General features: G+C 39.0%; 3 protein-coding genes across 5 annotated transcripts in view; 1 reads left to right on the top strand and 2 right to left on the bottom strand.

The window, feature by feature from the left end:
• The window catches only part of rhbdf1a (rhomboid 5 homolog 1a (Drosophila)), a 31,334-nt gene extending 21,591 nt beyond the window's left edge, over positions 1 to 9,743 (top strand). Inside the window, exons 3-19 of one of the 2 annotated variants that reach the window (XM_059348787.1) lie at positions 97 to 236; positions 1,308 to 1,415; positions 2,984 to 3,197; positions 3,474 to 3,680; positions 3,832 to 3,954; positions 4,105 to 4,268; positions 4,793 to 5,044; positions 5,146 to 5,257; positions 5,370 to 5,444; positions 5,559 to 5,720; positions 5,828 to 5,928; positions 6,012 to 6,075; positions 6,315 to 6,409; positions 6,526 to 6,601; positions 6,891 to 6,991; positions 8,117 to 8,270; positions 8,679 to 9,743. In XM_059348787.1, coding sequence (XP_059204770.1) covers positions 97 to 236; positions 1,308 to 1,415; positions 2,984 to 3,197; positions 3,474 to 3,680; positions 3,832 to 3,954; positions 4,105 to 4,268; positions 4,793 to 5,044; positions 5,146 to 5,257; positions 5,370 to 5,444; positions 5,559 to 5,720; positions 5,828 to 5,928; positions 6,012 to 6,075; positions 6,315 to 6,409; positions 6,526 to 6,601; positions 6,891 to 6,991; positions 8,117 to 8,270; positions 8,679 to 9,098 — 2,568 coding nt within the window. In that variant the 3' untranslated portion in view covers positions 9,099 to 9,743. The remainder of the gene's footprint in view (positions 1 to 96; positions 237 to 1,307; positions 1,416 to 2,983; positions 3,198 to 3,473; positions 3,681 to 3,831; positions 3,955 to 4,104; positions 4,269 to 4,792; positions 5,045 to 5,145; positions 5,258 to 5,369; positions 5,445 to 5,558; positions 5,721 to 5,827; positions 5,929 to 6,011; positions 6,076 to 6,314; positions 6,410 to 6,525; positions 6,602 to 6,890; positions 6,992 to 8,116; positions 8,271 to 8,678) is intronic. The other variant, XM_059348788.1, reaches the window with a different exon arrangement.
• A 162-nt stretch (positions 9,744 to 9,905) lies between these two features.
• aanat2 (arylalkylamine N-acetyltransferase 2) lies at positions 9,906 to 11,323 on the bottom strand. Its single transcript, XM_059348429.1, has 3 exons — positions 11,158 to 11,323; positions 10,766 to 10,920; positions 9,906 to 10,615 (listed from the first exon to the last, which is right to left on the bottom strand). The coding sequence occupies exons 1-3, from the start codon at positions 11,321 to 11,323 to the stop codon at positions 10,310 to 10,312; spliced, it is 627 nt and encodes a 208-aa protein (XP_059204412.1). The 3' UTR covers positions 9,906 to 10,309.
• Positions 11,324 to 15,853: 4,530 nt separating this feature from the next.
• Positions 15,854 to 26,293, bottom strand: mgrn1b (mahogunin, ring finger 1b). 2 transcript variants are annotated; one of them, XM_059348389.1, is made up of 17 exons: positions 25,960 to 26,293; positions 24,591 to 24,709; positions 24,335 to 24,423; positions 24,099 to 24,245; positions 22,927 to 23,044; positions 22,715 to 22,781; positions 22,258 to 22,301; positions 22,113 to 22,160; positions 21,513 to 21,581; positions 21,264 to 21,423; positions 21,028 to 21,137; positions 20,179 to 20,393; positions 19,279 to 19,390; positions 19,063 to 19,108; positions 18,226 to 18,330; positions 17,816 to 17,861; positions 15,854 to 17,008 (listed from the first exon to the last, which is right to left on the bottom strand). In XM_059348389.1, the coding sequence occupies exons 1-16, from the start codon at positions 26,045 to 26,047 to the stop codon at positions 17,821 to 17,823; spliced, it is 1,578 nt and encodes a 525-aa protein (XP_059204372.1). In that variant the 5' UTR covers positions 26,048 to 26,293; the 3' UTR covers positions 15,854 to 17,008; positions 17,816 to 17,820. The 2 variants fall into 2 exon arrangements, with proteins under 2 accessions (XP_059204372.1, XP_059204371.1); XM_059348388.1 differs by lacking the exon at positions 17,816 to 17,861.
• Between the last annotated feature and the right edge of the window lie 120 nt (positions 26,294 to 26,413).

Below are 26,413 nucleotides of genomic sequence, written 5' to 3'. Positions count from 1 at the left end.
GTGTACTTTCTCGCTGAATCCCCTCCAATTTATCTTTTGTCATTTTTGTCATGACACTTGTTCTCACACTTTTCCGACGCATCCTTTCCTGTGCAGCCGGTGAAGAGGCAGGGGTTCCTGCGCAGTATCAGCATGCCAGTGGAGACCTCTCACCTCCAGTCCCCACCCCGTGACCTCTTTGACAACCGGCGGCCTGTCTTACAACGCCAATCATCCATCACCCAGACCATAAAGAGGTAAACAAAGCTAGCAATACACTGGATGTCTATATTAATGTCTTGATAGAAGGTTCAGTCCATATGAACTGGATTTTCTTGAGAATACTCGCGTTAAAACTTCTATTAAATTCTATTAAACCACTGAATGTAATTTTGCAGACAGTGTAAAGTATGAAAAAATAGCTATTTTCAATAAACTATTAAGTGATGGAGTAACAGCATTTTAACATTTTTATTTTGTATATATATAGTACTGTATTACTGCTACGCAGATTCCAAATTTGGTTTCAAGAAAGTGAAAACAAGTGTAGATTTTCATTTTTGAAAATTAAAAGTTCAGGTAAAAAAACATATTCCTCATTGATTTGATTATTGTAAAGACATCCAGCAATAACTATTTACATGAAAACATGTTGTAAATTATCCTCAGGGTTTCTTGGGTGTTCAGTACAAATTTAAACCCAATCCAGTGAAAAATGAACAATTGATGAGAATACACATATCTACAAAATATTTAAAATCATGTCCAAAAAAGTATTACGAATGGAGCTATGGGATTTTGCAAGGTTCCGTGAATGAAGTTTCCACGTGAATTTCTGTAAAAAAACAAAAAAAAAACAAATCCACGATAAGAAAATAAAATGACCCATCAGTGGGTCGAATGCTTCAAGATTAGAATATGAATAACTTGCATATTTTGTAGTTTGCAGATTATGGAATGAAATGCTACAGTAGGTGATATAAGCAGCACATGCTTATATGAGATAAATTAGTTAAATGGGGGATGTTCGCAGCCTGTGTCCCATGGCTTGAAAAAAAAAAACATTTCCATTTAACGACTCTGCTTCTCTTATCTTTTTTCCAAATTGCATGCCTGTTTCTTACATCTGCCTGGTAATAACTTTTCTAACGTTATAAATCTCAATGCAAACCAAGTCTTAACAATCTGCTTTGCTCCCTTTGCATGAAGGCTACAGCACTGTCCAGCTGCATTCTTCTTTCTCACTTACTGTTGTTGTCTTTTCTCTTCCTTCTCCTTCCTGCTGTCTCTTTTTCGCCATCTTCCGGCCCCGCTCTGCCTGGTCACAGCAGCAGAAGGGTGCACTTTGAGCGGATTAACACGGTTCCCATTAAGGGGCAGCGGGCTGCTCGCCGCAGCATCAGGAAACACCACTCACTCTCCAGAACCCTGCTCAGGTACGGCAGGAAGTCCCTCATAAGAAGTGTTAGGGTCAGGAGTCAGGTGTGTTTATTCACTTATTTTCTATGAGGAAATTGAAAGTGAGTATACTGTTTGTACGTTTATCTTACAGTGATATATCTGACATAATTCTGCCAGTGTTCCTTTAAAATGTAGATAGATTTTTGTTGTTTTTGACAGAGTAAGATATGAGAAATGCATCACAAGATTCACCACAGTTATTGTTTCTCACTCAGTCACCAGCTGTTGCAGCTGTGAGTCATGTCATCACCACAATGATTTCTTTTTAAATGAGTCATAAGAGGACCTGAAACCAAAAGCTGTTATTTTCCTCTTACAAATTCCTCTTTACTCAAGTTGCAGTAATGACCCAGCTGTACAGTAGCCCACGCAACAGCATTCATCACAAGAAGTTGTTGCTTCTGAGTGGTACTTGTTAGTCAGCCAGCATCTTAAGGCTAACATGCCGGGTCTAAAGGCTTCTTTAGTGGGCATTGATTAGATACGTCCGGGCCATGACTCTGTTTGACTGCACAATAACCAAGGTCAGCGAGGTCCACTGTTTCAAAGAAAGGCACACATATGCTAGAATATGAGCTGCATCATCAGATTCAGATTTCCTATTATAAAAAATAAATAATTACTTATGCACTTTCATACATAAATGTGTCCCCTGAAAACATCCCAGACCAAAAACAATGCAAAAGTCCATAATTTTTAAAGAGATTAAGTGGTCAATAGATCCTAAAACAATAGTAATAGAAACAATCATGGTTAAAAAGTCTGCAATCTTGTCAGTTACACAGATCAGAAAACCAGCAACACCTACGTACTGACAGAAATAGAAAGCTGAGTTAGTGAGAAATGGATTTCATCCGAACTTCACTGAACATTCACTCTGCAGCTGGTAATTAGTGTAGAAACAGCCAGCTTGCCCGAACTTTCCTTTGAAGAATGTTTCCACTTCCACTTCCTGCCCTCAGGGTGCAGTAACATTGTTTGCTCTGGTTTTTATTAGGCTTCAACTTCAACAACGTGATTGCATGTATATTCATCAGTGTTTGGTGGAGTGGGAGCAGAGTAGGACACAATTAAAACCTCCGAAAAAAACTCTTTCTCGGTTAATTGGATTTGCTGTCTGTTTGTGGCAATTAAGATAGGGAAAATCTAAATATCATCAGAATCACTCACTAGCTCTCTCGCTCTCTTTTTTTAACACTGGAAGAGTTCGTGCCTCTCCATATTTTATTCAGTGGGTGTACTTGACTACCTGTCTTTTCTAGTGTGTCTGGACATAAACATGCCCAGACTTGTTCCTTCTACTATGCCTATCACTTGCACTATGTAGGACACTTTTTTTTTACATCCTGGTAAGTGCAGTCTTATCAGTCCCATGCATACCAACCCATTCCTCACTACACGGGACTCTAAAGAGGGTCATCAATGAGGGCTTCTGCATCTCAAGTTTTGCCATACCAGATAGCATTTAATCTCTCTGTGAGGAATGAAGCAGGTGTGCAAGTTTAGTGACCCAAAGCTGAAAGGTCAGTGTTTTTTGTGTTAGGGGAACAGCCGACTGGTTTGGGGTCAGTAAGGACGGTGATGCAACCCAGAAATGGCAGAGGAAAAGCCTGCGCCACTGCAGCCTGCGATATGGAAAGCTGAAACCACAGGTGATCCGAGAGATGGATCTGCCCAGCCAGGACAACATCTCCTTAACCAGCACGGAGACCCCGCCTCCTCTCTATGTGCCATCCTCACAATATGGCATGCAGAAGGTAAAGAAATATATGGGTTGCTAAATGCCTTTTTTTTTTAAATTCCAAATGTTTTGTATGAAAATGTGTCATGTACAGGGTTCACAATGTTTTTTTGAATATTTCAACTGGGACATTTATTGGCACATGGTGCATTATGACCAAAAATTCCCTTATTTTAAACCTCTTGTGTTAAATTCATCTTATTTACATCATATGTTGAATATAGCTGACTTTTGATGATTAGTGTTGTTTGGCTTTTTCTAACAACCACTTGTTGAACACATTGGTCCCAAGATTGTGGACCCTCTGGCGCGAGGACGAGCCTTTCGCATGGTGGAGGAGGTGGATGGCTACAGCGTGCCTCAGACCCCCATCACACCTGGAGCCGCCTCGCTTTGTTCCTTCACCAGCTCCCGCTCAGGTCTCAACCGACTGCCTCGACGACGTAAGAGGGAGTCTGTGGCAAAGATGAGCTTCAGGGCTGCAGCAGCACTGGTCAAGGTGAGTGAAAGGAACAAGCACCACTGAAAAGCTTAAATGTACATACGTATAATGCATACAAAAATAACTGATAATAGACAGTTTCTGTGCTGTATTTGACTTTATTAGTTTCACAATGTAACTGGCTGTGATGGATGTGCGTGTTCCTTAGGGGCGCTCAATACGGGAGAGCACCCTCAGACGGGCCCAAAGACGCAGCTTCACCCCCGCCAGCTTCATGGAGGAGGACATGGTTGACTTTCCTGATGAACTAGACACATCTTTCTTTGCCAGAGTAAGACACGAAAAATAATGCTGCAATGTTGTTGTTACTGTGTAACCACGTTTACTTATAATTGAATAAAAATTCTCATTTCAAAAACCCATGGGATTAAGATTTTCTGAGTCTCTACTCACTGTTTTCTTTCCACAATGTTCTGTCTAGGATATTCTGATGCATGAGGAGTTGTCCACGTATGCTGACGAGGTGTTTGAGTCGCCGTCTGAGGCAGCCATGAAAGAGGCAGAGCCCAGCAGCACGAAGGATGAGACAGAGCTGACAGGCAGTGCCCTAGATAAGACAGAGCTGGAGAGAAGTCATCTCATGCTGTAAGTCAGAGATTCTAAATCTTTTTTTAGCCAAGGGTCTCTTATAGGAATATACAGGGGATCCTCTCATGTAGCTTAGTATTTTATACTCATATAGTATTAATTATATGAAATCATAAGGCAATAGAAATGTTTACATGGATATTAGACATTATTAAACATAGTTGCAGATTCCAAGAGTTATAGAGTTGTTAGATTAGAACATAATGCTTGAACTATTATAGATTTAAAAATGAAAATAGTATTCTTTGAGCATTGAGGCCTTTTGTAAAAAACAAACAAACTCGAAAACCTTTCACAGATTCCAGCGACTCCCCAGAATATCTGTGGCCAGAGTATAAGTCTTACAGGCTGTGCTGATACCAGCATTTCAAAATAATGATTAAACGTAACAAAAACTGTTTAACATTAATGTTTTCTCAACTCTATTTACAACCAATCTGATACAAATGTTGCTAATATAGCCAGCTGATGCCCCTTAACTCTTAAAAGTAATCAAGCGTCTCCTCTGTTAACTCTTCCAGACCTCTGGAGCGAGGGTGGCGTAAAGCCAAAGAAGGAACTCCTGGACCACCAAAGGTGCCCTTGCGGCAGGAGGTGGTGAGTGTGACTGGACAGCGGCGTGGCCAGCGCATTGTTGTACCGGTCAAGAAGCTTTTTGCCCGAGAAAAGAGGCCTTATGGATTGGGCATGGTAGGGAAGCTCACAAACCGCACCTACCGCAAGCGCATTGACAGCTACGTCAAGAGGCAGATAGAGGACATGGATGACCACAGGTACTGTATCTCTTCACACATCTGACTAATGAGCGATTTCCCTCTGATTCTGTCGGGGGATGACAGTGATGGATGATGCTGTTCTTTTTTTTCTCCTCTAGGCCTTTTTTTACATACTGGATCACCTTTGTCCATTTACTCATCACCATCCTGGCTGTATGCATCTATGGTATCGCACCAGTGGGCTTTTCACAGCATGAGACAGTTGATTCTGTGAGTAATGGTTCTTATTTGTTGTAATGATTTATTAACCTTTGCAATATTTTCATTACACCTCCTTTCATACTGATTGTACACTTTGTGATATGGATGTCTTCTGATTTAGGTTTTAAGAAACAAAGGCGTGTATGAAAATGTCAAGTTTGTACAGCAGGAGAACTTTTGGATCGGGCCGGGTTCGGTGAGCACTCTTCTCTTGATAAAAGATAAAAAATACAAGCATTGATTGAGTGTAAATGTCTTCAAATAAATGCTACATTTTAGATTTTTTTCCCCTTTATCTATGCATTGTTAGGAAGCTCTGATCCACTTGGGGGCCAAATACTCTCCATGCATGCGGCAGGACAAACAGGTGCATGATCTTATCAGGGAAAAGAGAGCTGTCGAACGCAACTCTGCCTGCTGTGTGCGTAACGATCGCTCCGGCTGCGTCCAAACTTCAGAGGAGGAATGCTCGGTCTGTAAACAAAGCCAATTCTTATTTGTGTTCCATGACTTTATAATTATACAACAGATGTAAATTGTGGGAAAGTTTAAACCTCCTTTTGTGGTTTTTATTTCCAGAGTACCCTAGCTGTGTGGGTAAAGTGGCCGAGGCACTCCAGCACACCCCAGTTAAATGGTAAAGACAGACAGTATGGCTCTGTGTGCCATCAGGATCCCAGGTAAGACACTAGAAGTTCTTTCATTTCACAATATAAATTAACTGATACTGGCTGGTAACTTTAATGCGTTTGTCTCATTACAGGATATGTCTAGAGCCTGCCTCAGTATCACCTCATGAATGGCCTGATGACATCAGCAAGTGGCCAGTAAGTACAGTAAAACACTGTCTGGTATTTCAGTATAAAGAGGGAGAAAATAGATAAGGATGTCTGAAAGTTATATCATAGGTGATCACTAACATAGGATAAAGATATCACAACAAAACTTTCACAAGTTGACTTTGTAACTAAAAATGAGATGTCTTTTCTTTCTGAGGAATCAGAGAATTTAAAATTTTTAATCGCTGCTAGGGGAAAAAAAACAAAAAACCTGTTCTGGCTTTCAGATTTGTACCAGGTACAACACAGGGAACCACACCAACCTGCCTCACATAGACTGTACCATCACAGGCCGACCCTGTTGCATTGGAACCAAGGGGAGGTGAGACCTTATGAACCCATAACAAACATTTATCCTGGACTAATGCTTGCAAAAAGGAACAACATGATGTTTGACTAGTTTACTAATTTAAATAATTGCTTTTTGTTTTCTTAAAGGTGTGAAATCACATCCCGGGAATATTGTGACTTTATGAACGGCTACTTTCATGAAGAGGCTACTCTCTGCTCTCAAGTAAGCAACCCTCTAGATGTTATACACGCATGAGAGAGAGAGAAGCTGTTTCAGTGCTGAACTTAATTTGTGCCACACCTGTTGCTATTTTTAATATGGTATGCTATTTTGTGCATTTCCTGTATAACAGATTAAGTGAGAGCCCACCAAACATTTATGTGTAGGAAATGTGTAGAGTTTGTCTTCATGTGTACGTTATTTGTAAACTTTGATTGTCACATTTATTGTACATGTATGACTGTATGCCTAAGGGGCATTACTCAATTTGCTCTATTGTGTCTTTTTTCAGGTGCACTGCATGGACGATGTGTGTGGGCTGTTGCCTTTCCTGAACCCCGAGATCCCAGATCAGTTTTACAGGCTCTGGCTCTCACTTTTCCTGCATGCTGGGTGAGTCAGTAGTTGTCAAAAAAATTAGTTTATGCTTAGATTTGCCGGACAAAAGAAACAGACAAAAATGATCGGTGATGTATGTGATTATACTATTCAAAGTTATATTCAGAGAGTTTTCTGTTGTTTTGTTGCTTTGTGTAGTTTTTTTTTTCTTTTTCAAATTCAACTTTATTAGTAGGATAAAGATGACAATAATAAAAGCAAATCTTGGTAGCTCAATTTGGCAGATAACATCAACTTTCAATTCAGTCAAAACATAATTCAAAAAAACAACTTTGTCTAGGCCTGATATACTAGATTACTTTTTTCAAAGGCTGTGTTTGCACCCAGCGCTAAGGAACAGGATGATTAAAAGATCAGAATCAGAGTGTGGTTTATTGGCCAAATGTGTTTGGCACAAACAAGGATATTGACTTCAGCTGTCAGTAGCTCTTGGTGTATTTATACTTGCAACACAACAAAACAAATGCATAGAAAGATAGATAGATAGAAATATCAAGAGAGGACAAACAACAAAGAAGAAAAAACATAGAGTTGCACATGTGAAGTTATTGGTTGTTAACTGTATAATAACTACAAAGAGTGCATGAAATATGGCAAAAATGCAAAAAATGTTGGGGAAAAAATGATGTGTTTCTGTGATATCAAATTGGCTGAAGAAAGACATTTAGGAGATTTCTATTTTCGAATTTTCAGGTTGGGAGCTGCTCGCTCTGTACTTCCACACTGTATGTCACATGTATGTTAATTATATGTGGATGAATAATCACAGTTATGTACTGTGCATTTCAGACTGACAGCACTTCTTTGGAGTAGTTCAGACCTGTCAGTCAGTCAGCACAAAGAGCTGGCCTCACTGTTAAGAGGAGTAATGCTTCATCTTCATGCTGTCTATTTTCTGTCTCCTGGGTAATTAAACAAAGTGCCCTCACTACTCAAACTCATTAAGCTTCAATGAGATAGAGGCCGATTTTGTTGATGGGCAAAGTCATCGGTCTGCTGAGGGTTTTACCTCCTCTGCACCGAGGAATTATCTTCTCAACACGTGCAGCTTTTCTCCCTCACACACACATCTGTCACATTGCAAACACATGAGCACGTTGTCCATTTCTGTCCTCCCAGGATCCTTCACTGCCTTGTGTCGGTGGCTTTCCAGATGACCATCCTGAGGGACCTGGAGAAGCTGGCGGGCTGGCTGCGCATCTCAATCATTTACATTCTCAGTGGCATCACTGGCAACTTAGCTTCAGCCATTTTCTTGCCCTACAGAGCAGAGGTGATCACCAGTCTAACATTCACAAATATCAGTGCGGAAATATCACAATTCAATATATAATTCATAATTTGAAATAGATTTGAACATTTCAAGAGCAATGTCTCTTTTTAGAAATCATGACCAGGTTACTTAAGATAATCCACTGGCAAAAAAATAAATTACATACAAATATATCTATATCTACGTCAAATGGCAGCCCAAAACAATTAAACAAATCAACCGAGTGGAGACAGTTCAGGTGATTGAATGAGTTGAGTCAGGTGTTCTGCTGCTTGGTTGAAAAGATAACCTGCAGTCACACCGGCCATTAGATGGATCAGTTTGACACCCCTTCTTTAAATAATGGTATAAATGATCATGAACATGTTTTTTAGCCTCACCAACTCTCTCTCTTTGTCTTTGTGTCAGGTGGGCCCAGCCGGCTCTCAGTTTGGGATCCTGGCCTGCCTGTTTGTGGAGTTGTTTCAGAGCTGGCAGATCCTCGCCCAGCCCTGGAGGGCGTTTACCAAGCTGCTGTGTGTGGTTCTCTTCCTCTTTGCCTTTGGGCTGTTGCCCTGGATTGACAATTTCGCCCACATTTGTGGCTTCATCTCTGGCTTCTTCCTGTCCTTCGCCTTCTTACCCTACATCAGCTTCGGCCGCATGGACCTTTACCGCAAACGATGTCAGATCATCGTCTTCCTGCTAGTGTTTGTCGGGCTCTTTTCGGGCTTTGTGGTGCTCTTCTATGTCTATCCAATCAAGTGTGAATGGTGCGAGTTGCTCACCTGCATCCCCTTCACGGACAAATTCTGTGAGAAGTACGACCTCAACGCTCACCTCCATTGAAGTGTGCACAGTGTGAGCACAACAGGAAGGCATCAGGTCAAAAGATGTGGACTAACAGATGATATCAGCCAGTCTGTGTCTCCACTCTGCCCCTCTGTGACCTTTGGGACTGCCCCCTTCTCTGTGAACAATGATATACTTGTGTTTTTTTACTCTGTAAGTATGAATACCTATGCCACTCATCTTAAACACTTCTTAATCACCTCCCTGTTCACCGGCAGTCATTGTCACTCCTTCACTGTCCAGTGAAGCAAAGGTATGGCACTTCTGAAACTCATCAAAGTTCCTGACTGCCCTTTACACATGAGGCAGGAATTAAACAAGCTATGCTGGTACAAAGAGAAGGATTTTTTGTTTTACATTCACACTCCAGATGGTTTTATTATTCAGGCAACCTCATACAGAAGCAGGGACAAAAATCAAATATTGAAACCGTTGGTGCCTTGTTGATAAATGTACCAACTACTGCCATATTTTTGTTACATTATGCTGAGCACTCGAATGTTTTCTTTTATTTGTTTATTGCTTTTCAAGAAGTGATAATTGTTTTGAACATGGTAGTGTTTTAGCTACCTGTCTACTCACATGTAACTGAAACAACAGTAAAAAAAATTTACAAGTCAAAATGGTCTGTGACTTTCTCTCAATTACCAGAAAATGCCTGTTGATGGTTTTATAGTTTATTCAAATTATGCAACAAACAGCAAATATTGACAATCCAACTTTTTGAATTAACTAATCTTTACAGTAATGACACTCTGAATATCACACTTTTTGATTTACAAAAATAGAACAGTATTTACATCACAATTCCAGATGTGATGTTCAAAATGTACAATTAATTGCCTCGATTACAGTACAAACGGAATTTTGAATGATTCGACAAACAACAATAAATGGAGAACCAATTTTAATGTTACAAAGCCAAGGTGCTAATGGTATATGACAGATGGAGTATAGTTTTATGTCTGATGGGTAAAAAGAACTGTAAAGGTGCTGGTTCTTCTTTTTGCATGAATCCACTCTGTCCTCAGATACTGTTAGGTGCTAACAGGGTGTCCAGTAAGACTTTGTTACCAATACTAAACCCAGTCCACTGGTGCATACTGGCTCTTCGTCTCCATCTGTTAGCTGTATTTTGTTAATCTTATCTGCCCTGAGTCCATGTTAGAGGTGAGTAAGTGGTTGAGGCTGGGTTAGAGGCTCATGGACTAGCAGCCGCTGTTCCGCCGTGTGTATGCTTGCCCGCAGAGCATGTACTCCATCTCTCGGAATTGCATGTTTGTTACAGAGATGGCTGATGGTCCTTTGTCCTTGAAGCCGGCTTTGAGGTAGAAGGGCACCAGGAAGTCCTCGCAAATCAGCAGAGCTCGACGGAGGCCCGGCATGCAGCGCAGATACTGCAAGTAGCGCCACAAGAGGATGGAGCCCTTACCTTGCTGGCGACAGTGACGGTGAACTGACAGCACATGAATGTGCACAGTGGGGGTATCTGGGACATGCTGAGTCATTGCCTCCTGGAGAAAAAGGATTTCATAGAAGCATTAATGAAGTCAAAACACATATTGAGCCACAATGTATATACACCAGAGCAAGTTTGTCAAAATCAGTAATTTCCATGGAAAAGCAAGGTTGATCACATATAAAGATTTTCTGAGTTTTCATACCTGTGAAAGCCTCTCCTTATCCCAGCCAGAGCCAATGATAAACGCTACCAGCTGTCCCTCCTCAAACCAACCCAGCGACAGCTCAGGACACTGACCCAGGAAGTTAAGCACTTCATCCAGGGTAAGAGGACACTCTCCAGACACAGAGACAAATGCTATGGAAAGAAATGGAACAATTATTTTCAGCTATTCAACAAGAACAAACATGTTATCTTCCAAGGAGTAAACATGGAACCCCCAAGAGATATCATACATTTAAACCTTCCCCAATGAAAGAAAAAATACAATATATTCCTTTTATCAAATACACATAGAAAGCCAGGCAAGTTATTATCTGATGATACAAACTTAAAACACAAATTGGGTTAGATATACTGTGAGCAGAAACTTACCCTCTCTCTCAATCTCAAACACACTGATGGCATCCTGCGGCGTGAGGTTCCTGAACTCGCTTGCGGGGAGTGTGTGTCGTCTCTGTCGCAGAGGGTTGACTACTCTGACGGGCGTCTTCAGAAAGAAGGGCTTGAGGAACGGCGAGCCACTGATCTGCTGTGTCATGATGCTTCAAAAAGACAAGAAAGGATTCTGACTACTCAAGGACTGTCTGCCTTCCTCTCTTCCAGCCTTTTTGTAATATAAATGTTATACTGTTGTTGTAAAAGATGCAGTCAAAGTAAGTAAAAACCCTGCCAACAAAACTATCTGTGTTCTCTGCTTGTCCTGCAGCTCTGTCTGAAATGTAACTCACCTCAGGAGGCAAGATGCTGACCTTTGTGTCTCCACTGCTCCCTCCTCCTCCTCTTTCTCTCTGATCTCATACTGCAAAGTGGTCGTCTCAAAGTAGGATAGCTGTCTGTTCACGTGCCTCCAAAGTCTCTAAAGCCACAGTTTAATTAAACACAAATTTGGATTAGCCTCTGCCCAGGCTGTTAACAGAAATCATTTAGGTACACCTTAATTTAAATAATCTGGTATTTTAAGATATACAGTACATTGTATGATGTGTGTCTTTCTGTATAGTTCAGGCAGATTAAATAAAATCACTGATGACAGATTAGGATTAGTTTGTATAGTTACTGTACATTCAGGTATGTGTTTTTCAGGGTGGGGATATGCAAAGGCATGGTGTGACTGGATGTGGAGTGATACACATGTTTTTTGTAGATCAAGGGCATGTGGGCTAAATTAACCACACTGAGACAGGTTGGAGATTTGTGTGGATTGCTGTTGTGGTGTTTTCATGCTTCAAAGAGGTTTAGCACAGTCTAATTAAATGAGAGAGGGCTTGCTTTGAATGTCCTGAGGTAAACCTATTTACACGGACTTGATTGGCGGTCAACTGAATACAGTAAGTCATTTAAATTCAGGAGAAAATATTTTTATTTTTAATAATATAATATAATAATAATAAAGCTCTCAATCATACAATCTCTTTATCTTTCATTGATAGTTTATTTTGACTTATTGTGCTTTATCTTGGTTGATTTAACCTTTCCAAAAGCTCTTTCTCAAACGTCTACAAATAAAGAACGTAAACCACTTGTTTTTGAATTGGTCTTAACTAATTTATTGCTCTACAGGAAAAACAGGCTTTACACCACAATCCCCTGGCTTGAGGCTTAGCCTTAATAATGTTTAATGTAACCTTAAGAGATGAAACCAAAGTAGAACTGTTTTAAGGATTATTGTTTTCCTTTTGGCTTTCACTATAGTGATGAATGGGAAATCTCCCACGTCATCTGGACAGCTGACCAATCACAAATACGAAAACATCTCTGTCTGTGAGATCATCAGATGTTAGAGGCGAGCAGGTACACAGTTGTTCAAAGATTAAATCCCTTTTTCTGACCTGCAACTCTGTCAATCTGTGTGTTCTGTGAGGGGAGGGGCATTCTACAACTAGAAGATGCATTTCCTAAAAGAAAAAGAATGTGAGTGCTGAAAGCTAAAAATGTGACGCTAAACTGCACTGGCCTAAATGTCTAAGATGGTGAAATAGTTGGGAAGGTGGGAATGGCTCTAAATTAGTAAGAATGTCAGTAAGTTTAATAATATCAATAATTCAGTATGTGTAATATGTGTGTACAGTATGTGTAAAATATGCGTAGTATGTGTATCAAGTATGAGTATATAATGTGTGTACTGTATGTATAGCATGTGTAGATTGTGTGTACAGTACATGTGGTATGTATGTGTAATAGGCCTATGTGTGTACAGTATTTATAGTATGTATAGTGTGTATATATTGTGAATAAACTATGTAGAGTGTGTGTGTGTGTGTGTGTGTGTGTGTAGAAAGTCATAGCCATGTATGTTGTTATTGAGAGGAACATTTTGATATATGAACGGTTTCTGTAGATGAAAGTTTGCAGGAATAGTAATAGTGTATGTATGTACTGTATGCCCGAAATACAAAAACAAGCATAATACTAGAACTGCAAGCAGTACTGAACGGGCCCTCGCAGTACACGTGTGTCGGGGCATGCTGCTGTCGGGGTGTGTGCGTTACAGGGGCCAGTCTATACCACCCCTATGAATTTCATTGCCTTAAGTGTTATAGTGTGGCCACGGTACCAAATATGAAATTAGACTGCCACCACAGTGCCACCTAGGGGCCGATCAATAAAACCTTAAAGAGTTATCCTCAGGAGGGCATTGACAATAATTGTACCAAGTTTTGTATAATAATGCACAAACTATCCCTTTAATCCTCATGCAGTGTCTGAAGGAGGACTCTTAACTGATATGTATAAGTTAGAAGAGGCAGGTAGCAATGGTGGAAAGTAACTATGTACATTTACTCAAGTACTGGACTTAAAGTAAAATTTTGAGGTACTTTTATGTACATTTTATGTAACTTTATACTTCTACTCCACTACATTTTGAGGCAAATATTGTACTTTTTACTCCTCTACATTTAGCTGACAGCTTTAATTACTTTCAGGTCAAGATTTAAAATGAAAAACATGATACATTTAAAATTATTACCCATTTTTATAAATTAAACCACTTAAAAGTTTATTAGGTAGTTACGCAAGTCCAGTACTTGAGTAAATGTACATAGTTACTTTCCACCATTGCTACCTGCCTCTTCTAACTTATACATATCAGTTTAGAGTCCTCCTTCAGACACTGTATGAGGATTAAAGGGATAGTTTGTGCATTATTATACAAAACTTGGTACAATTATTGTCAATGCCCTCCTGAAGATAACCCTTTAAGGTTTTATTGATCGGCCCCTAGGTGGCACTGTGGTGGCAGTCTAATTTCATATTTGGTACCGTGGCCACACTATAACACTTAAGGCAATGAAATTCATAGGAGTGGTATAGACTGGCTCCTGTAACGCACACGACCCGACGGCAGCATGCCCCGACACGCGTGTACTGCGAGGGCCCGTTCAGTACTGCTTGCAGCCCTAGTTTATCTTGAAATCACAGAAAAAAACTATATCATACAATGTCAAGAATTTGGAGAAAACACACACACACATTTAGAAAAACACTTCAGAATAGTATGCTGATCATGATAATATGTCAAAGAATTAAAAACAAAAACAAATGCCGTAACATAGTATGTCCAAAAATGTTGAGACAAGCTTATACATTTCTGAAACAGAGACAGGACTTTGCTGAGAGCTGATAGGAGATTAAACTCTGATTTTGTTCCTAGAACCCCACCCACTGACCTTATAGCTGAACGTTTCATAGGCCCTGTTTTCATTTACAGCATGTGTATACACATACACTTAGATATTTTCTCAGTGTATTATGTTTTTACAGGCAAGCTCCAGACCACACTGTAACTGAATCCTCATTAAACTGTACACTAGCATACACCTGTTGGCCCAGCTGAGCAGGCAGCAAAAGTTAACCATCCGCAAACTTCAGATACGCTCAGATCATTTTTTTAAAATTTGTTCTTAAGAAAAGTCTAGTTCAGATTCAATAAGGTGTTCTCAAACTGCAGAATTATTTGCACCTTAGTGGATAAAAGAAACACAGGCCTTGGCAGCTCTAACTAATTAATGCAGGTTGTAATGTTTTATCCTTGAGCCTTTTGTTTCCTGTTTTCTGGGGGATTAATACTGTTTAAGTAAATTGGCTACAGCATAAAACTTGTACTTTCACAAATTGCACTTCGTTACACTTTTTTTTTTTAACTGAAAAAAAATCATGTTAATCAGAAACTCACAGGTCCGTGAGGCTTTTAGGTGGAAGATTAACTTGAGCTTTACAGCAGGCCATGGTTCATGTGTAGTAGCTAAACTGCAGTGCGTAACCAAATCCACAGAAGTTTTGTTTCCTGCTTTGACAGCAGAGGGTACTGCTTATCCTGATAGAGGACTTATCTTTGACAGCTTTACACACTGTATGAGACAGGTTGAAACAGGACTATAAAATGTTTTAATCTCTGAATCTTTATTGTTATGCACATGCTGCTATACACATGAGGAAAGACAGATACTGATTTTACAGAGAGCCACAAACCACCTACTGTGGAGTTATCCTGGATACCAGGTCAATAGTGGTCAGAACAGGAACAGGAAGGCACAGTGTCAAGTTGAAATGGCACCGAAGAGGAGGAGGGGGGAGACAAAATAATAATGTTTCTTAAAAGCAGTGAGAGGTTTAAGCTCTACAAATGCACATGCAAATCCTAGCCCAATTCTTAAAATGCAATGTTTGCATTCCTTACATTGGATGTGATCCTTCCAATCACACGTACATAAAGAGAATCCGCTTGAACCTAAATACTAAGATTAAATGCATAATTGATACATGGCCATAACATAGTAAATAAACAGTTCAATTTCATATTGCAATAACAAGATACATTTTTGAAGTAACATGAAGTTTGCGATAGAAAAAAAGGCTCTGTACATCTGCATCAAAAATCCTGTCTACGGGCTGGAAACTGTTGTATATTGTAGCATTTATAAGAACACTAATGTCCAATGCAACAAGCAGGCAGCCATAACAATTCAAGGCACATAGATCTATATGCATGGCGCTACACATACAGGACCAAGTTATGTAAAGGTGTTGCAGCCACATAAACACCGGACCCCCTTTTTTTGGCAGCTACATCACATAAGCAGACATCGGCATTGCCACAAAAAGACTGTACAGAGATCTGCCACAACTACGACAAGCACACTTACTGTGCCATAGTGAGTCAGCATACATGTCGCTGGAGCATCTATGCTTGTTGCAGGCTTTAACTATCTTTGAGTTTAGCTGTTAGAATGTGAATCTGTAGCTATTATCAATTATCAAAGTCTTAAATAATGTGCATGTTAAGTGAATATTTCCATATTTCAATATGAGGATCTTTTCTCTATGTAATATGCAAGTATACAATTTTGATAGTAACTACACAGGATTCTAGTACAGTTATGGTACATAGATATCACATCATTAGAAACAATAAAAAAAAGTGACATGTAAATGTTTAAGATTGCAGACAATTTAAACTCATTGCATCATAAACTCTTGGTATAAGGAATGGATTATAAACGATTTTGTCGGAGTGCAAAATCACTTTAAATGGACACACAGATACATATGTAATATGTTTTAAAATTTCTGCTCATAATCCAATTGAACCGTACAGTAAACATAACTTTGAGTCATTAATGCATATCACTGATGAATACAATATCTAGACACAAACTGCATTTATAAATTCATCTGAATTTTGTGTTAAGCAATTGATACAGAGTTAATTTAAAGTAAGTGTGCTTAAAACCACCATGACAGGTAGTGAAATATCTCTGGAATCCACATTACTAGACCGCAACTCTGGTCAAGACACACAACTGAACACCATCTGACAGTTAATGAAATGTTTTCAAAGCTGGGGAAACGATAACTATTTTGAAAAAAACATCAGTCATAGAGTAAGGTACCAAGAACATCTTTGTTGGAGTCAGATTTCTTTTCTAATGTCAGAGACATTGATGGAATAAACAGAGTCCTCCCTTGTCCTGATGGACTTCTTTTCTGGGGCTGTTGTCAGCTCTGTTCGCTGAAGCAGAACACTGGTCTTGGATGGTAAAAAGGAAAACAGGGACTGCATGATCTTTGAAATGCACAAATCTGTTCTGATGAAAAAGGCGGGATCAGAGTCAGGGGTCGAGGTGCTCATCTTCCATATGAAGGCTGCTCGTGGGACACAGGAGAGGCTGGCTGGAGCAGTTTGTGCTCTGACTTTTCAGGCTTTCTGTTGACTCTGATGAACCTGGAGAGGTAGGAACAGATAAACAACATGGCTTAAAGTGAAGTTTCCAGGTCAGACTTCACATAAAAAGAGACATAAAGTGTTTACTGTATAAGACAGAAAATCCACTTGATAATAGCTGCTAGGCCTGTTATTTTTCTAGCTGTGATAGATGATGTTGGATCCATTTATTGTAGGGCTGTCACTGTTTATGTATTGGTACTGTCATTGTCCAGTGAAAGCAGCTGCACGCCGAACACACGGTATGTAGATTAATTCACGTAATGTGAAACCAAAGTTCAGAAGCACGAGTTCGACCCAGAAACCTTCAGCGTGCAAGTCGATCCCACTACGGTGAGAGTAAAAGAAAAGCTGAAGCTGAAGCTGAAAGCCCAGCTCAGCTACATCAGCAACAAAGGGAGAGTAGTGTGTAAGACAAGGACAGGGTAGAGTATGGAAATGCATCCAACATTCTTACACACATTCAATGGTCACACCCAGATGTTACAGGATCAGAAATGTTTGGGTGCTTTGAATGTTTCCGTAAGGAAACGATTAAACTAATGAAACATTCCTTTAAATGCACAAGTTGTATTTTGTTTTATTCTAGATTTTTACATAAATTAAATAGCATAAGAGATGTTTTCCAGTTTTATAAACTATTGTAACCTGTTGCCTTTTGCGAAAGTGTTTGTTCAGTGTATTATACACTGTAATAGAGAGGTGTTAGAAATATACCCAGGCCCAAACCGTGACTTTCTGTACCATGACACCCCTAATTCATAAGATTCATATACAGAAGCAGAGCAGACAGGAAAGCCTACATACCACAGTTATTCCTCCATACCAATAGAGCAGGAATCAGGACCTAGAGCTGCCCAAAGTGAGGCAGTACGAAGGGGCAGGAAGGCAGGGAACAAAAGAGTGAATAGTGTTAGGAAACAGAGAAGCACAAGAGCACACAGGTTAGATGCAAAGCACAGGGAATCACAGCCTTCAGTCTTGATTTAGGAACAGAAACATTAGAGAACCAGAACAAGAAAAGAGTCAAATATAAGCAAGAACCAGATCATTTGTAGATGACAATGCAATTTTAAGAGCTTGCTCTAAGCCATTCTCAGCTATTATATACATGGCATATATTCTGCTTTTTTTCCTTTTCTTTCCTGTTTGCGGGGGCCTAGATATTATTATTCCGTCTGATATTTCTTCTCTGTTCCAGGCAGAGAATTTCTCACCTGGCAGAGACAAGTCGCCTGGTGGGTCGCTCTCTGTTTTGGTCAAGCTGCTGTGTTCACTGCTGCAGTCCTGTAGGATGTCTGCTCCAGCATGCATCCTGTCCTCTGGAACACCCAGGAGAGAAAATGGCAATAAATCTAATCCTCAAAGCCAACAAATCTTTACCAGTGTCACATAATTCATATTAAACCTCTGAGGTCTATGATCGTGCCGTCCTGATCAGATCACATGACGTTTAATAAAAAAACTAGGTCACATGGAGCGCGGCTATCAACTTCACTCCAAAGTACAGACTTGAAACTTTCTCCCAATTTTTGTTGTGTTTGACATTCCTAGGTAATGTAAAACCAAATATATGATCGTTTATAGTAATATTTGAGCGTTGGTATAGCTCTCTGTGTAATTTTGCAGTTTGTTTTGAAGAGTTGCAGCTAACAAGGAAAAAAAACACCTATTAATGATTTTATGGGACTTTTTTGTATATAGTTTTATTATATTTAAATGTTTACCTTTTATATTTTCAAATTTGCATCTTATGTTTACATTTTCAAGTTCCAAAACAGTTCATTGAGCATATTTGTGGTTTCTATTGTAGTAAATAGTATAATTTTTCAACTCGGATTTCATGATTTTTGGGCTCAATATGTTGTAGGTAGGTTAAAGTGAGAAAATAATTGTCAGATCATATAGATGAAGAAAAAATGGATACCAAATATGGGTATAGTAAACATTGTTTATGTGGTACATGAAGGGCAAAATCAAAAGTATTCAAAAACAGCCAAAATAGGCTCAGACCCCAGAGGGTAAACAGTTCGCTGACAAATGAGAAAACTCACCATCATCCGGAGACAGGGATTCTGCCACGTCCTCGGTTGCTGTGGCCTGGAAGAAGAAGAAGAAGAAGAAGAAGAAGAAGAAGAAGAAGAAAAAGAAAAAGAAAAAGAAAAAGAAGAAGAAAAAGAAGAAGAAGAAGAAGAAGAAGAAGAAGAAAGATCTGGTTACAGCTTTTGTTTGCAGCAGTTTAAATGTCAGGTGGTGCAGTAGCGGCTTACGTCAGTGGGGGCGGGGCTGCTGGACAGGAGTGTGTGTGGCTGAGCGTCAGACATCTCAGACAGCTTCTCTTCATCTTCTTCCTGGATGGGAGAGGATGGGGACCTAAGGGTGCTGGATAGGAGGACAAAGCAAAAAAAATATGAATACAGAAAGAAAAATACAAGTAGAAGAGGTTATTTAATCAATCAAAGCTCCCAGACAGATTTTCACTCTAGTTACACCTCTTCCATTCAAAAGAATGATAGATGGCCTCCAGACGCTGTAGCCTTTAAAATAAATGTTAACATTTTTGTCATGACTAAACTGTCTGGAGCCATGCTTATTTACTAATGCAGACAATAACTGAACCCCATATGTGTGTATGAAAGAGGTTATGCTGTAAATCTGATGACTGGCCTAGCATAATGTAAAGTGTTTGTGATTAATGTTACAAATAACTCCTGTCCTAACCAAGGTTATAATAGTTTTGGATTTTTCATTACTTTTAGTTTTAATTTCGTTGTGATTATTTGTTTTCAAATTCTGTTAGTTTTAATTCATTTTTAGAGTGAGTTTGTTACTTTTAATTTTTTTGGAAAATGCTTAGTTTTAGTTTAGTTTTTATTAGTTTTAGTGTTGGTTTTAGTTTTTTTGTAATGGGGTTTTAATAGTTTATTATGTCATAAAACCAGATAGATTAAATAGATTTCAAACCCACCAAAAAGGTTTATGTATGAAAAAAGTTGACGAAAACAAAGGACATTTTCACTAAAATTTTAGTTAGTTTTGAAAAACTCTCGTTTTTATTTTTATTTCAGTTAACGAAAACGTTTTTCAATTCTAGTTTGCGTTAACTATAATAACCTTGGTCCTAACCTGATCTAACAGTGATGTTTGTGTGCATGTACGTGTTAACATACCTGTCAGGTGACTTGCTGACTTTGCCTTTCTGCAGACTGCTATCACTTAAATGCTCTGGGGAGCTCAGCTGTCTGCCTTCACCTCCCACACCCCCTGAGAAGTTGATGTCATCATAGAGGGGGGCAGATGGGATGGCAGGAGACACTGAGCGCAGACCATTCAGAGCCTCCAACAGTGAGATGGGTTCAAAGCCGGGAGGAACCGAGTCTGTGCTCTGCAAAGTGACATAGGCAAGGACTGGTTGTAACAATACACAGTCGATAAACACATGGTGGAATATTCATAATAAGCACTATAAGAAAAGGGTTGGGCGATGGGTTTAGGTGTCAGAGCCGGTGTCATCAGTCTGACATAAAGTATACATTTACCCCAAATAGTTGACAAAGAATAAAGGAATTTTGATGAAAAATTACAATTAAAAGCTAAGATTTGATTATTTTTCCTGACTGAAGTACACGTTACACATGATTTGTTCAGGGACCATCTGAAATGTGATAATCCGACGATTATCTCTGTTATTACAATATCTTGCTATTATAAATAGTGTCATTTTGGTTGTTTTTTTAAGAAACCATGCCTTTCAAACCCAGCAGCTGGTTTGTGGGATTCAGAGGTTTAACTCTGGAGCACCTGCATGGAGATTTAGCTGGGGGTGGTTTTTAACTGAGTCATTAGTTTAGAACACAATATTGTAGAAACATGTGAAATTTGTTCCAACAGTGTGCCCCCATGCAATGTTTGTCCATAAATATATGTCACACTGTTCAAATTCCTGCCCAGTTTCCACTTGATGTGCTGCACATCTTACCCATTTTATCCGATTATTCAATGATGTACACGTGACTTACTGAGTGCTCGTCATGATCCATAGTTTGAGCCAGAACAGGGCTGAAGGACACGGGAGAGAGAGCACCAGGCTTTTTCCTCACAGCTCTGATCTGCAGCAGGGCTCTGAAAGCTGGGGAAATCAACACAAGCTCACATTTAACACAATAATAATGTAAATTCATTGTTGAACTTTGACTACTCTTAAACCGCCTCAATAAAGAATACAACTGTATTAAATGAATGCAACACATCTTACGCAGCCTGCAGATGGGACAGTTGTTGGCCTGGTAACGCAGAGTGTCTGCGCAGGAGTTGCAGAGACACAGATGTCTGCAGGGCAGGATGAGTGTGTCTCGCAGGTCAGACAGACAGACAACGCACTCATTACTGTTGTCACTGTTCTCATCATCTGATGGCTGGGAAAAGAAAAAAAATATGAAAAGTCACATAAATAAAACTTTTACAGTATTGTATTCCTTGTATAAGATAATGTTTTAACCAAAACCTTGGTTTCTTGGTTGTTTTTGTTCTCAATCCCATAGATCTCCTGTAAGAGGTAGCTCACACGGTCCACCTGAAAAAGATTTAGTAACAGAAAATTATCTTTCAGAAACTCATACACGCACACACAATGAGGCCTGAGAGAATTAAAAAGCAAAATGTAGAACATATTCTCTTCACCGTCTTCATTGTTTTGTTCATTTTAGAAAAGAGAATGTGATTCATATGTCAGATTAAAGACACAAAATACAGAGTCGGAGTGAAATCTCTTTGAGCTTCCTGAAAGTTTATATTCAACGTGTACTTCACAGATCTGCGTTATTACCAGACTCCCAGGGGTCTCGGCATAGATTTTTGTGGCTTTGTTTTTTTTCCAAAGCTGCAGATGAGTATGAGGGTCACTGATGCTCTGCGTAAAACATCCTCCATTGCATTAACAACATGCTGTAGCACATACAGTATGTGCTTTATAACTTACAGACTTGGATCATTATGGTGATGAAAAAACAACCAATTGGAAAAGTGGACATATTAACTTTACATCACACTTAATAAATTGCAAAATAATAGCAAAAAAGGTGAATAAGATTATTCATAAACCTACAATTTGCTTCTGCTTCAGAGGCTTGACGGAGAAACTGCCATCAACGTGCTGGAGTTGAAGAAACAAACAAGCAAACATGTTTTAGCTCACACAAAAACTTGTTTTATCTAGATTCAAATTATCTTTTTTTTATTTCCATACGTACTCTTTCAAAAGCTGCCAGAAGTACATGAGCATGTCCAAGGCAATCTTGAAAAGAACACACAAAATTCTGGTTAACACAAACGCTGAATGCAGTAAAACTCAAGTACTTTTAATCTATGTAAACCAAAAATTTCCAGATCCAAAAGTCTTTACCATCGCAAAAAAAAACATGTTACAGTTCACACACTGTGATCACAGGATTGTTTCATGTAGATTAAAAAAATAGATTGACATGTATAATTTTGTAAATGATCCATGAAAACAGTTGAAATTTAGATTTTTTCCAAACTTTCTACAACCCCTTCATATGTGTATTTAAGCTTAAATATTACTGCGAACACTGACAGTATTGGTGCAATTCCATACGAGTAGGGAACTTTTATATATCAGTCATTATTTTTAATGTTAGTGTTGCGAGTCTCATTAGCCCTGACTGTTATAAGGGGTGGGTAACCTACCGTCCCCTTCATCAACCACAGCTTGGATCACCATGGGAAACACTCCTCGATCGAGGTCAAAGTTCAGCTTTAAGGGAAACATACATAGAGTTTATTATTAAACAGTCAGATTATAAACAGAGGACACATAGCCATGTGTGTAACAAGTCAAACTTTGTGTTTTTTTTTATGCTGTGAAAGTGTAAGCAGAGGATATTTACAGACATACTTACATCTTCCTCTTTCCACTCGCAGAAATCTATTTTGAAAGACGGCATGGAGAACTGTTGGCTCACCCCTCGCTTGTAGTGCACAGTTTCAGAGACCAGTGATGGATTCTTTGGGCTGTACCTGCACACAGAATGTGACAGAGAAAAGTCCTGAAAAGACAGTAGACTTAGTTTTTTCTCACTGGGAAACAACAAAAATTATGATTTAGAGATTTATCAATAAAGATTCAAATGGAAAAGAATACTCATTACCATAGTAAACCAAAGAAACATTTTCTTTTATGCCAGAAAATTGCATCATCTTTCCGTCTCATCTCATCATAACGCAATTATTTCAGTACCAACTATTACTTTCATCTTCCTCAAAGTCTTATCAGCAGTATCCATGGCGACTAGAGGTTGCTAAGGACCCGCCGTGTCTATTCTTGTCTTTGTGCTCTCGGACTTGAATCTCACTGCCCGTAAGACAGAGTTTTAAACCTCTCAGGCACAAGGTTCTGCACTAATAGGATGCTGCTGTGAGACTTACATTAATCTGTTTATATGCTTCGTGTCTGACCAGCTGATCCTGTCACAGGCAGACAGATGTTTGTTTCATTCAGATGTGACATTAAGATTTAAATAATAAAAAGATTGGAAATGTTCTGATTCTTTTAGTTTAATTTTTAAACAGCAGTTCACTCTTTGTGCTACTAATAGCTAAAGCTTCATCTGATCCTGGCTAAATATGACACATTGTTATGTTATTATTGTTATTGTTAATAACTACTACTACTACTACTACTACTATTATTATATACATATACTGTTGCTGCCATTACTATTATTACTATATACGGTGATATACTACTGTTATTATACTGGCCTTATTATTATTATTATTATATTTTTATTATATATTATATTATATATAACATACTATATATATGCTGTACTATTAGTATATACTGTCTAGTCACAATAACATTATTACCACCATATCATCAGTGCAATTACCATCATCTGGCCTCTGTACATTACCTACCAACTTATCTTCTTTTTAACTTCTCTATTTTTATCTATCTATCTATCTATCTATCTATCTATCTATCTATCTATCTATCTATCTATCTATCTATCTATCTATCTATCTATAATTCAGCCTCATAGAAAAGGTTTAAAGTTTAAATTCTTACACTGCCATGCCATTGGAGAACTCCTCAAAAGCTTGGCAGTAGAGGGTGATGGCCACCCGAGCATCAGCATCAAAGGTGAACTCCACACCATACTGGACCTTTGGTTTTCCACCTTCCTCCACCGGCGTATCAGAGTCATCTTTATACCTAGAATCAAAATGTCGGCTGAATAAAACTCTTTTACTTTATACAGCTGTTAACTTCTACAGTAAATTGTATTATATTGTTATCTTTACCTGACCAAACGCAGAGAGTCCTTTCTAATGTTGACCAGACTCCTCAGGGTTTTCACAGGCTCGTGGGGTGCAGGTGTCACATATGGAAACTGGTAAAATAATAACATGTTTATGATGATGTGTGATATGAAATTATTAGCATGATCTAGCTAATTCTATTCCTGACAGTAAAAGTAGAACTGTATCACAGCAGTTTAAAAACTGTGGAAAATATAATGTACTGGATTCTCAGGTGATGAAAACATTTTTTTTTTACCTGCACTGGCCTATTTCCAAGAAAATTCAGGTCCATGTTTTCTCCAAAAAGGTATCCCTCTGGATGTGGTGTGTCAAATTTTTCTCCTCCCATGAAGAAGTGGCTTGCAAAATAATTCCCTGAGGACAAGAGAAAGAAAAGCATCAACAAAAAAGGCACTGTGGGCCAAAAATATAGCGGCACAAATCATGTTTTTTTATACATTTCTTGATAAAGGTCCTCTTTGTACACAAACTGAGTTGTTGTTAACACACAGTTACTAAAAATGCTTTGTCCTCTTTAAAAAAAAGAGTGAAAAAGAATGTCTTGATGGTAATATGATTCTCTTGAGCAACATGTTGGAGCTCATGTTTAATAATGCAGTCTTTTTTACAATAGCATCAACAAGACTGACGAAAACAACTTTAGACTGGTAGTCATGCCTTTATTTCAGGTACATTTTTCTTCTATGGTATTTTTGTTTTTTGCATTGAATGTAGGTGTATTGTTCAGATCAGAACAGAAATATTAAGGCTGTGTGGTTGTCTAAATGGGATCAATACATAAGACTGAAGTCACACAACACCATGCCACTGTTAATTATCTGCCTACTTGTGTTGTGGCATACACATGATTATTCAAATGTCTATATACAAAGATGATTTTTGTTTAAGTGTAATAATTTGACCACCCATGAACCAGAAAAGATTCAATAATATTGAGAGTAACCTCATGATCATCATGTTCTCATGACCGGCTGAAAGGCCAGTTGACAATAAAATATGTGGTTTATATGGGTTTTAAACTTCTCAGTGTTACATTGACATATCTTTCTCCATACAGTTTTTTTTTTACTTCATAACAAAGTGAAGGTGTAGTAACATATGAGACTGATAGATACTGAAAATGCCTCTGAAATAGTACAATTTATTTATTAATTTATTTATGCAGGCTGGAAATCCTTTGTTGACATGATTGTCATGCCTCTGGATGTCAGCATCAGCTTTTGTAACATCAATTCAATGCGGATAAAACACTTTGACGGAGTCCGTACTTTCAGTTGTAATGTTTGGCATACATTGCTTCGATCACGATGCTGCAATAAACCAACTTGCAATAATGTGGCTGTCACCAGTAGCACGACGTCCGATACATAAACTACTGTTTATATCAAAAGGTAACAACGTCTGACCCAGACAGTCACGTTTCTATACGTTCGTACACGTTTAAAATCAGCATTTAATGGGTTTTTGTTACTAGCTTGTGATAATCAGCAGAAAATAAACAATAATTAGAGCCTGAAAACAACGTTAGCTAATGTGCTCTCGGTTACTCAATTTTTGCTCTTGTGTTCATGTGAAACAGCAAAGACACAAAATCGATCACTTACCAGATTTGGGAGGAAATCGATAGGCCGAGTTGGCCTGGATATCGATATCCTCAACACCAGCGATCCTGCGACTCAGGATGGAGCCCATCTTCCTCTGATGTTAGCTACAGTTAGCTAGCAGCTCGGCCGCTAACAGCGCGTCACAGCTCCGATTAGCTCTGCCTGCAAGCGTACACCAGCACCAACACTACAGATCGCATCAACCGAAGACAAACGCTTTCGTTAATTTAACATTTTACACGTTCAGTCTGATCGGCGGCTGTCCAGCAAATGCTAATGCTAACAGGAAACAAACTGAGACGAGCTGTTGTTTTGCCAGAGCTGTGCTAACGTAGCAGGGAGGCAACCTGATTGGCTGTCTCCAAGCAGGGGGGCAACCTGATTGGCTGTCTCCAAGCGTTCCAGAATTCCAGGGCGTTCGGTCCGTGCGTTGGGACCGCGCGGCGGGGAGGGG

Source organism: Centropristis striata, chromosome 13 (genome assembly GCF_030273125.1).
Source record: "Centropristis striata isolate RG_2023a ecotype Rhode Island chromosome 13, C.striata_1.0, whole genome shotgun sequence".
NCBI classification, from domain to species: Eukaryota; Metazoa; Chordata; class Actinopteri; order Perciformes; family Serranidae; genus Centropristis; species Centropristis striata.
Note: the sequence above shows the minus strand (reverse complement) of the source record. Positions and strands in the feature narration are given on the sequence as shown.

Coding starts and splice junctions, on each gene's coding strand:
- aanat2 (XM_059348429.1), bottom strand. CDS start 11,323: ATGACACAGCAGATCAGTGGCTCGCCGTTCCTCAAGCCCTTCTTTCTG. Junction 10,921..11,157: donor GTTTGAGATTGAGAGAGAGG/GTAAGTTTCTGC, acceptor TTCTTTCCATAG/CATTTGTCTCTGTGTCTGGA. Junction 10,616..10,765: donor ATAAGGAGAGGCTTTCACAG/GTATGAAAACTC, acceptor CTTTTTCTCCAG/GAGGCAATGACTCAGCATGT.
- mgrn1b (XM_059348388.1), bottom strand. CDS start 26,047: ATGGGCTCCATCCTGAGTCGCAGGATCGCTGGTGTTGAGGATATCGAT. Junction 22,302..22,714: donor TGTGGTTGATGAAGGGGACG/GTAGGTTACCCA, acceptor GTTCTTTTCAAG/ATTGCCTTGGACATGCTCAT. Junction 22,161..22,257: donor TTCTGGCAGCTTTTGAAAGA/GTACGTATGGAA, acceptor CTTCAACTCCAG/CACGTTGATGGCAGTTTCTC.